This window comes from Triplophysa dalaica, chromosome 2 (genome assembly GCF_015846415.1).
Source record: "Triplophysa dalaica isolate WHDGS20190420 chromosome 2, ASM1584641v1, whole genome shotgun sequence".
Lineage (NCBI taxonomy): Eukaryota > Metazoa > Chordata > Actinopteri > Cypriniformes > Nemacheilidae > Triplophysa > Triplophysa dalaica.
In genome coordinates, this window is record NC_079543.1 from 22,283,269 (window position 1) to 22,295,098 (window position 11,830).

At 38.4% G+C, this 11,830-nt stretch overlaps 1 protein-coding gene across 1 annotated transcript in view; it reads left to right on the top strand.

The window, feature by feature from the left end:
* The window catches only part of LOC130432999 (zeta-sarcoglycan), a 217,581-nt gene extending 207,926 nt beyond the window's left edge, over positions 1-9,655 (top strand). Inside the window, exon 8 of the mRNA XM_056762635.1 lies at positions 6,938-9,655. Coding sequence (XP_056618613.1) covers positions 6,938-7,135 — 198 coding nt within the window. The 3' untranslated portion in view covers positions 7,136-9,655. The remainder of the gene's footprint in view (positions 1-6,937) is intronic.
* The last annotated feature ends 2,175 nt before the right edge of the window (positions 9,656-11,830 follow it).

Consider the following 11,830-nt stretch of genomic DNA (forward strand, 5'->3'; position numbering starts at 1 on the left):
TGACTTCATGATTATCCCTGCCCAGCCCTCGACCAAATCCGTTTTCATTACTGCTAAAGACCATCGCATCATCATCCGTGAAATTGAGTATCCATTTTGTTGTTTCGGACGTGTTACATGACAGCTGTTGAGCCAATTAAATGGCCCATTCTCTCCACCTGAACACTCCCTCTCGCTTCAGCCAGCCAATGAGGCGATGGATATGGATACATATGGTGGCGGCGAGCCGAGGAGACGGGAGAGCTGAGGCAGGCATATGTACCCTAATGTTTCATTTGTTTGTGCAGAGCTCCAATATGGCGTCCATTTGAGAGCGGCCTCTAAGCCATGCATCTTAATAAAGCCACTAGGGTGTGCGATAGGGTCAAAGTAACAAGAGAAAGATTTCTATACTCACCCCGCGATTATCTATCAGTGGATGAATCAATCAGAAAGCGCCAATGGTGCACGGGAAAAGGGGTAGATCCTGTGAGGTTAATAATCCAACGGCCATATTACTGCCAGCAGTTTGTTTTGCCCCTGGGTTGTTTTTTTGTTATGGCAGCAAGCTTTGATTTTCTATTATTCTGGAGTACGGAGTCCCATGGCACTTTTTTCTGCCGTGCTTAGCCTCCAAAAGTCAGAGGGACAATTTAGTTTTTGGAGTGTTTTTATTTGTGCCAGCTCCATTTTGGTTTATAAGTCTGCTGTTACTTTTCTCTCCGAAATCGTTTGTCCTCCATCGAGATGTCTTCGAGGCAACCATATTTTTTGGTGTACTCTAGTTGGCTGTTTTAGAGTTATTGATGTCTCATGGGTTCAATGCCATGGTGTGCCCTTTGAAGCGCAGGAACATAGATGGGTTTCTCCATCACAAAAGAATGAAAAGTTCTTTGTAGAAAGTTTTTCTGTAGCATCAGGCTGTAATTGTGCGTTCGTGTCAGGTCAGGATTACAGTAATTAAGAGTTTTCGGCACACGTTTTCATTGAACTCGTAATTACAACTGTTACCTGGCTTTCTTTGTTCTTAAACATTTGTCAGGAACATACGGAGGTGTGCGATTCATGTTGTGCTTAAATATTGTGCTGCCGTTAACAACAAATCCAGTTGTCAATCTATTTTGTTGATATGAGCTTTGCCATAGAAACAAATTATTTAATTCTATAGTTCAGTTCTATAATTTAGTTCAATAGTTCTGTGAACGCAGCACGATACAGTTTTTGCTTCTAAAAAGAATGTTGTTTTTAAGACCCAAAAAATACTTTGTGAACACAGATGCTTCTAGCTAAACTAAGTTTGATTTCACGCATGATTGCATTTTGAAATGTGTTGTAACTCTCAATGGGCAATTTTGCTGCCATTGACTTGAGTGTATTTTTCTATAGGCAGTTTGACTTTCTTTTAAAGCAACTGTTGTTATGGTGAAGCAACAGACTGAAGAGACTTGAGGGAAAAGTTAAAGTTCATTTAAAGTGGCCATAACTGAAAAATACTGCATATCTCATGTTAATCTTACATACAGTATAGTATCGTACAGAAGAGTCTTTAGTTTGATCACATTTTAAGACAGTTACAGCTGTACGAATATTTCCGAAAAACATACGACACATGCAAGGGGGGGTGGGGGGCAGAACTTAAGCATGTGCGCACACATTGCCAACAAAACACAGACATATGACGTAAGTTTCACTTATGCACGGTTCATGTCCGGCATCTTTTAGAGGTGGGACCGCGCCAGCTTTCAGTTTCAAATGATCTCCAAATCCAGCAATATATCCACCGTTTATATATCATCATAACTAAAATGCTGTGAACAAACAAATACACCTCAACTTCTCTCTCTATCACAAGAGTAGCGAGCTGCAGCTGCGGGGTCTTCCTATCGCTTGTTGGTTGACGCGTGGGCGTGCTTTTTCTTTCTCTTTGCCGTGGGCGTTCCTTTCTAGGAGAATTGCCTAAAAAGGGACTAAGAAAAGTTGTTACGAAATGGATTTTCATTTGAAAAAAATACTTTACTTAACATAAACGAACACTAGGGGAGTGTATCGGGCAGAGAAATACTACGTCATACGTCATACGTCCAACTGGTTTTTTGACAAGTTGACCACGTTAAGCATGAGAAGACGGCACGTTTAACATAATAAAGAAATCAGAATACACAAAACACGGTTGCACTTCCCCTTTTAACAATAGTTATGTATATCATGCACAGCCACCTTTATTGCGCGTTTTAGTTCTAGGTTGGCTACTGCCGCAGGAACACATTAAAGGAATAGTTCATCCAAAAATTCTGTCATCATCTACTCACCATCAGATTGTCCCAAAAATAAACATTTCTACGGTCAGCTAAACACAAAGGAAGATATTTAGAAGAATGTCAGTAACCAGACAGATCTCATTGACGGGTATTTATTTTCCCTACTATGACAAAAGATGGGGGATGAGATCTGGTTACTGACATTCTTCCAAATATATTCCTTTGTAATGATGAGTAAATGACAGAATTTTGTTTTTTGGGTGAACTATCCCTTCAATGCGTGCTTTAATGTGTTTGCAATCCTTGAGAACGTGTTTCTTGTCTGAAAGTAAATTTTTATTATTATACTCGTCTTCGGCCTACCAGTGTGCTCACAAAGACATGAAATTTAAATGTTACGAAATAAATAAATAAAAACCTTTATTAGGGCAGATGTCTAAATGGTTTGTAAATTAGTAATGGACAGTTGTGTTGGCACAATTCCCAAGAGAAAGCTTTAGAAGAGCTAGACTTTTTATATTATGACATCAGTTATAACCAGCCTTCCTCGTTGCTGCTTTTGGTTTTATTAGCATTGCTTTTACATTTAGCGTAGGTCATCTTTTGCATAGCGGATGGGACCTAATGTTCTGTTGCTGCACAAACAAACATTGCTTGAGGCTTGAAGTATTTGATGAGGGAGCAAAAAGAAGTTGTTTTGACATATATGCATATGGGGGTTCAAAGGGTTGATAGTGTACGTGAAAATGAATTTAATTTGCATCTTTGAAAATTTGGAAAGGTGCTCACTTTGGCCTGCTAGCACTGAAAGTATAATCCCACCCTCTATGCGATTCGTCGTACAAAGCCACGGTTCCTCCAAACACAAATGTGTTTTGCAAATCCACGTAAATAATTATATACCAAATCCATTAATTCTTCTCCAAGCATGTACAAACCTGTCCCAAAGAAAGACAGTAACCATGGTACCGTCTTTCAGACCCTTTGCCTGTCTCCATTGTGTAAAAGCTGAATCGTGGCTTTTCCTCTTTCATGATCCAGACCTTTTTCTGCCACTGCTTTTTCAAAAACTGACTTTCGCTTTGTAGATATACATGTTGTCATTTCGCAGGAAAGTTTGACTGTTTGGCTGATTGTCCGCCATTCTCTCTACATTGACACAAGGGACGTGAATGCACTGATGACAAACAGGGTGCACATTGGTATGCTGAAAATGTACACATGACCAGTCACAGCATTCGGCCAGAACGTTTTGATTGGGTGAACGTTTTTGGGTCCTACACCTTTCACAGACGATATAAAATTATACAAATATTATTTGACCAATACTTGATTGCTATCATGATGTAAAGAGATATCCAACTAACATGACAAAAAAACATTTCTGAACAGGATCACCCACCCTGCCTCTAAAATAGTAACCTCAAAGTGGGCTGGAAAAAATCCTCACGCTCCGATGAGAATAAGTCTGGATAGATGTAAATATTACGCAAGGGTTATTCCCCACCATTCATTTACCTTTTTTAATCAGATGCGTTACTGAAAACGCTCCCGGGCTTCCCCCCTTCGGCTGTCATCTCAACTCTCTCTTTCACAACCTGTTCTTTCTTATTCGCTACCTTCACTCCGGCTGTGGCGTGGGAGAAATCATGCATGAAAAAATATTCAGACCAGCCATAATTGGTCATACACACATAAACACACACATCACAACAGTGCTTCAAGAACCGTAAGAGGTTTGTAAACAACGCGCCGACCGTGTTTTTGCTCTGTGTTTGAATGACAGTAATTCATACAGACACTTTCATTTGGGGATGGTGCCATCTTTAATTCTCTCATAAGGTGACCTAAATGACTCCGTTCTAACTTATTTCCCCTAACTGCCCATCTTAAAGTGACTCTTAGCGGAGGTTATGGTTCCTGTCGGTGGGCGGTGTCCAGACGATGGAAGGTTCCAGAATTGTTGTCTCTTGGCAAAAAAATAGGGGACTGTTTAAAATGGGATTGGATTTGAAGGTCTATTTTGGGCCAAGGTGGCACTCACCAGTATTAGGTGACATAATCCATGAGGACATGTTGACTAACTGCATGCCAAAATAGAATTTGAGTAATTTGGCATGGGGTGACGCGATAAAAGCAGTTAGAGGACGAATACATTTCAACAGAAGAAGGGTGAAATGCAAAACGGCAACTGACCTTCACTGAATGTTAAAACATCACAAAAGAAACTCTGGATGGAGATTTACAAAGATTAGAATGCCCCTGCCCTGATCTTAAAATTGTTTACAGTATGTTCACGTCCTGTCTGTGGTGTTTTAGCATCCTCTTAAAAAGAAAAGGCAGACTGAGTACCAGTGGCAGTGTCACCCCAAAAAAATCTTTGCTGTTCACTTTTTATTGTTAAACAACTGTGACACTTAATGCTGTGTTCACACCAAACGCGAATGAAGCGTTTTACTTGTGTAAATTACATACAAAGTCAATGCAAAGACGCAAACTCACACCAGGAATCGAAAATGATGCAAAGCGTTAAGAAATTTCCCCTTGAGCTAAAAAGTCGTGCAAAGAGCTCATTGACACCTATTGTTTGATGGGTCAGGATGCCCCAACACACTCCCCATGTTTTTGGCGTCACTCACGTGAAAATAACAAACTAATCTCGCTAGTAATAAAGAGCGAAGAATGCGTTCCTCCATGATTGGTGTGAACAAAGCAGAAGAAAGTTGTAATGTCTTTTAAATGCTGCAGTTCATATCTTTTGTCTTTATATCGCCCCCTCTGTTTAAAACATAAAATTGCAGGTTATGTTACATGCTTACCTTTACAAGTTAAAGTCATATTGACATTTCCGGCAAAATCGTACTTGATAACTCAACTTCATGTCATTATTTTACAGTTTACTTCGGTTTATTTTAACAAAAAAGTTTTTCGGATTGCAGCTTAAAATTAAAAATAAAGTAGGAACTGCAATACACTGGTTTTTCCAGATGCTCATGACACGTATAGAAGACTTTGGTTTGATCTTGTCAGCAAAGAACGGTTCACAATCTTCTTGCAAAAGGCGTATTTTATTCCAAACATAATGTTCCCGTAGATGTTTTTCAACCATGAGTGGATTTTGCATTTGAACTGTAGTGTCAAGTTGGCCCTAAAGTATAACTTGTAACTGCATTCTATTTCGCTTTGAACACTATGGAAAAACACTTGATTGTTCTGAAAGCCTTATGTAAACAGGCGTTTAAATCAGAATTATGTTAGCTCTTGCATGTAGCCTTTCACAAACACACCTCTCAGGGGTTCTTTTTAAGGCAAGTATTGATCCTGTAATGTTTTTTTTATTTAACATGTCTCGAATTGACCAGTCTTTATCTCCTCAGACTGTCATTAATGCGCCTCTATTATAGAAGGACATATCAGCTGAGGTGTTTATGTCTTTCAGAATGATCGCATTGGTAGATGTTTCAATGCTGGAAATAGAATGGTCAACATTATGTTCTGGATAATTGCATTCCACCCAAAATGAGCCTGTCAAGACATCTAAAACCCAAGACAGCGTGTGCATCGAAAGTCACTTATTAACAATAATTTGTGATATTACAAAACACACAATTATTGATATAGTCTTAATTGTACATCACATAAAAATAAGAAGAAAATAAGAGAAAACGCAAAATAAACATTTGATACATTTGATAATATAATTTTATGATAACATCGTTATTGAGAATTCTTCTAGCCACGATAACCATGTAGTGATAGCATGATATTGTGACCGCCCTAATGTAAGTAACATTTTGTATGTGCTAGAAACTAACAGACACAAAAATGATGCAGCAAACAACAAAGACAGACGAAGTAAGAGTCACATAGGGACAGTGGTGATATGCTGTTCTGACAGCGAGCCATCACGTGGGCTTGTTTGTGCAAATGTTTGTTGAGATATGCCCTGTCAACCCCCACATATACCATTACTTCAATTAATTATTTCATCCTTGTGGGCATATCAGTCTTTCCTCTCTCCCCGTTATATTGTTCAGCCACTGTGCTTCAGTTACGGTAAAATATTTTTTTTAGTTGTCAGGCCCAACAGATTTTGTAACTGATAAAAAAAGAATGAACAAATTCATAAATCAAACAGCCGGAACTTTAATGAAGTAATGTAGTTTATGTGCCTGCTGATATACTTCCTCCTGTTCCACATCTGGAGATAAAAAGCTTGTCCTTCAAGCGCGCTAATGTGCCAGATTTGTGTCCAAGAAGTTTTTTTATTAAATGTGAGCATAAAGTCTAGTACGATTTGTAACTTTTGTCTGCACAAGAACCATTTAGTTAGATGAGAAGAGATTGTTTGACATACAAAGCGAGTTTTGTATGATATTTTATTTCATACAAAAATATGAAATATGGTTTATCTGATGTAGCTGATACCACAATCCTCAAAACTCAAGCCATTCATCCAAGATGGCTGTTTTTCTGGATATAACATAATATTATAGTTAAGTGTTACAACCGTTTGTAAATGTCTATTGTAATGACACAGTCATTCATCAGCGTGATGGTTTTATACGAGTGGTGTTTTCTTACGCGTAAATGCAGTGTTATCCTCTAAATTACTATTATTATATTGATTTATCTGAAGCCTTTGGTTATAATGTCTGTCTTGTTTTTACTCTTTCTCTCCTGACCTCTCTTGCTCTCAGATCTTTCTAAATGCAAATTCAATCCGTTTCGGCAATCTTCCACATGGGAGTGTGGACCCCTTGCTTGGTCCGGGGACCACGTACCCCAAACAGACTGTGTACGAGGTGTGTGTATGTCCCAGTGGCAAGCTTTATCTGTCTCCTGCAGAGAGCTCCTCCACCTGCCAGACCACCAACAGTGTGTGTCTCTGGAGCTGAGAAAGGTGGGTGGGCAGTGGACCACCCAGCACCAGAAAGGCCTTCCTTCACCTTTTCTCTCCCGCTCCTTTTCTTTTCAAGTCTTTTAATCAATAATTCATATTTTGTTTGATCTATCTATCTCTATCTATCATTAGGCTGTCTGTCATCATTAAAGCCCCACATTGTGCACTTTCTTTTACTTTTCTCTCTCTCTCTCTCTCTCTCTCTCTCTCTGTCTTTCTCTCCCCTCATCCTCTCTATCCTTTCAAATGGAAATCAGGAATCATTGGACGTATCTCGGCTCAGTTGACGCCACATCTTCCCAATCTGTAAATGGAGCAGAAACTCTCGTCGTTTCTATTTTGTCTCTCTTATTTTTATACGGACGTCTGACTCCGTGGAGGACTGCGAGTGTGTGCCGGGATGCCGGACTGCGCCTGTAAACGAGCACACACACAGCGACCCGCGAACGAGTGTGTGTTTTTCTAAAGAAGATTCAAAAGGTGCCTTTGCTACTGTTAGTAAAGCACATCACCTGTTACGCTCCCTCCACGTACAGTTAAAGAAACTGAGCGAAAGAACTCTTACCTTTGTTCACGGGTCGACTACGACGAACTTCTTTCCTCTTGGATGTTTCTTTTTGGAAAAAAAAGCACAAGATTATGCCATGTATATAACAACATGAATAAATGAAAATAAAAAGAGAAAGTTTATTTTAAGAATTTTGTATTCAAGAATGCTTGGTAATGTTTCTTTTTTTATGGTTTAGTTCTCATGGTCATGTTTACATGTACAATGGTGAGTCGAACAATGTTGATTTTTTATACAATTTTATGTTATCAACCAAATTAAAATGTTGATTTGTGTTTAGGTCCTGACAAAATTGATCCTGCCAAAAGAGGTCCCGGCGACTTTTCTAAACTATGTGTTTTTTTTTCAAGTTGTCTTGGTTATTCCTTTCTCACATATTGTAGAGCAAAACTCAATATTGCAAGTTTAATACTAATATTCATTTATGCATTATTTATTGTTTTCTTTGTTTAGGGCTATGGGCCATTGCACTTGGGTAAATTAAAATATGATTTAGATGGTCATTTCTGAAAAAAACATCCCACGGTGAATGAAAAGTAAACTGCCAATGTGGAATAACCATTACCGTTCTGTGTTATACAGAGCATTATACAGTTATGAGAAGGAGTTCGAGACCCAATTGAAATGATATGCATGTATGCAAGAATAGCTCCTAAAAGGTAATTTCAGTATGATAAATAAGTAAATAATGATTAAGGAAAGTTCTATTTCACAAACAACATGCACACATTTAGAAGCCATTGATGTACAAAACTAATTCCAAAAAGGTCATTAACCGTACTGCACATCAGTAACAACAGTCATCCAATAACACTTCTGTTTATGGTTGTTATGAACCTATGACACACACAACATTGACTGAGGATTTTGAAATCAGCTTTGTGTAGTTGCATGGATTTTGCCGACATTTAATAATTTACTGTAAGCATACTGTTAATCTAAGTTTACAAATGAGCTCCATGCATTGTTTTTCTAGGTGACCAGCTGTCTCCTGCCATCTATCACTGAAATTTAATATCCCCCAAAAGATACCCAAACCCCATACGCCCTTATCAATGTTTTAAATATGTGAAGATACTTGTACTTGATGATGAAACACCATCATCACCAGACAGGTGAACTTGCAGTAGTATGAGGTGCTTACCGTCAATTTCACCATTTATTTATTTTCATGTTTGTGTTCGGTTGGAGAGAGGTTTCTTAAACTCAAACAAAGATATATTTTCTTATAAATTCTATGCAATGTGTTTTTTAAGGTTGCTGCGAGGTTGGACTATGATTCAGTTATAGAGGTCAAAAATAATGTTCTAGATTTTCTTTTCATTATAACTCAGTACTATTATTATTTATACACTCAGATTAAACTGGCTCGTACAAATAATGAGTTTGAAAGAAATTAAAAATAAATGTGAAATAATGCACAAATGCAAATATGTTTATTTGGAAAATTAAATATCTTTATTTGGGAAATGAAACCAGGCACTCTCGCTTTCTTCATTTTCTATGTCTTCATGACAAGTTTCTAATGCCTTACGTTCGGAGAGAATTGTTGATTTACCATTGGAAAAGTTTTGCTACGATTCTCCCCCTCTCTGTCTTTATATTTTTTGTTCTGTCAATTTTTCTGTCAATTTTCGACTAGAATGGGTAGAGGCAGAGAGATGCAGTCTTTGAGGCTTTTGGATCAAATTTACCATGAAATTGAACATCTTCATAATAGTATGAGGTCAGTGCTTTGGTTAGGACACGCTCTCTTCTCTGACACCTCTAGTCTCATTTGGAAAAACAAAATGGTCTTAAAAAGCTTAAGAACTCTGTGTGAGGAGCTAAACATCAGAGGAGAGGGAGTGCCAAATCTATATTTCTCGGGGCCATAAAAACTCTTTTTATGTGTGTGTGTGTTCGAAATACTGGCCTATTATTAAATGTGTTGAGTTCAAGAACAAATATGGTTTAGGGGTGTTTTTTTATGTACTCATTTTAGGTTGTTAAACTTTCCCCCTTTTAATGCTGTTTTGAAAGTAAAATTTTAAATGAAATGTCATTAAATCTGTCTTAAAGGGCTTTGAAAAAACCTTGTTGAGTCTTGAGATGCAGGTTTTTCTGAATATATTGTTTTAAGTGCTTGACGTTTGAAGGGTTGATTCGACATATTAACCTGAGCAATTTCATATATTTGCATCAACAAATGAAATTTCAAAATAAAATGATCACACAAGGTTTCTTAACACTTCCTAGGACAATAGATCACAAAACAGATCACTCCCCAAATATATGTACAAAATCTTTTTAGGAGATTAGGAGCATAAAAATATAGGTATGTGTATTTATTGCTATAAACTATATTATATTATACTATCCTAAATGTTTATAATATGGTAACACTGCTGCAATTGCTGCATTGTGTTATCTGCTGAAACTTATGACAATTTTAGATATGTTTAATGTAAGAAAATATAAGAATTAAGTAGGTTTATGTTATGTTTTGTTAAACCAAGAGAAATTAACTTAAAGGGATAGTTTACACAAAGGTGTTCCAAATTTGTGTACATTTCATGTTCTAATGAAAACAGAGAAAGAAATTTGGAAGAAAACTTGTAACCAAACAGTTCTTGGCTTGGAAAATTACAATTTTAGTAAAAAAGTGCCCCAGAACTGTTTGCTTTCCTACATGTTTCATATATATTTTATGTGTTCAACAGCATTTCTTGCCCTAGCCCTATGGTTCAATAGTTTTGTCTTAATTAGAATAGAACGATGTCGTTGCCTCGGGAGCCAACCCGTTAATAAAAAAGTTTGACACAAACATGAAAACAAAAACAAAATAACTGACCACATTTAATTCATAATTCACCATGTTTGTAAACAACACTGGCAGCACTGCAGCTTCTTGTGGGAAATGCTGCGCCTTGGTTATGACATCCATAGAAAGTTACCTGATTTTTGGGAGCACTCTATGAAGGCTGTCTTACCGGTAAATTGACAGAATGCGGTTGCTTTGGTGAACAGCACTTTTGTGTGTTTACCATAAATTTACCAGAACAGCTTTACCAGTAATTTACCAGTATTGCTGTGTGAGAATGGCTAATGGGGCCAAGAACTGTATACGTTTCATACAGTATATCCATATTTGCGGGAATTGATCCCCCAAATTGGGTGACGTGGACCCTCTGTAAGACAATCCGTCTGTGCCGGTCACGCCCTAATTAGTGCCCTATAAAACACCCATATGGGCGTGCGTCCTTTGCGGTATTTTGATCGGAACGTTCCCTGCAGCAACCTGAAGGTGACGAGATCTCTTCACTCAGAGAACAAAGGTTAGACCGTAACCGAACGTTCTCAATATATATCCATATGTACGCCAAGGGATGCTGCAGTGACAAATTAATTAAATACAATATTTACAATACTGGGCCAGGCGCCTGATGCTACCAAAGTCCCATACCTTACTGTGTTCCCAAATGAAAGCCCCAACCGGAGCAGGGGCTTAACTTATGCAACATATCCTTGCCCCCAGCACTAGGTCCCAAAAAGAGGGACTGGCTGCCACATTCAGTCTATAAAACCTATTAAAGGTGGATGGTGTAGACCATGTGACTGCCCCACAAATATTCTTCTAAGAGGCTCGATACCATAAATCCCATGATGTCGCGACCCCTCGAGTCGAGTGGGCCTTTAACCCTGGTAACGGTGGTCCATCCTTCTCTTTGTAGGCCGTCTGAATTGCTTCTACTACCCAGCGGGAAAGCCTTGACTTCGAATATGGCTTTCCTTCTGTTTCACTAAATGACTTTGTCTGCCGTAGATGGACTGACAATGCTCTCACCGGGCAAATTAGTGAATTTTTCCATTCCATCCCCTCATTTTCTTGAGGAAGAACTAGTGGATGAAGTTCAACCTACTGTCTAAGGTGTAGGTCGGACAACACTTTAGGCAATAAAACTGGGTTAGGGCATAATACATAACCACTGCATCCTCTGGCATGAATGTACTGTAGCTTTCATGTACCGACAGAGCTTGAAGTCCCCCGATCCTTTTGGCTGAAGTTATGGCCAGAAGGAAAGCAATCTTTAAGGACAACCACTTTAGGTCGGTCAATTCAAAGGGATCCAATGGGGGTTG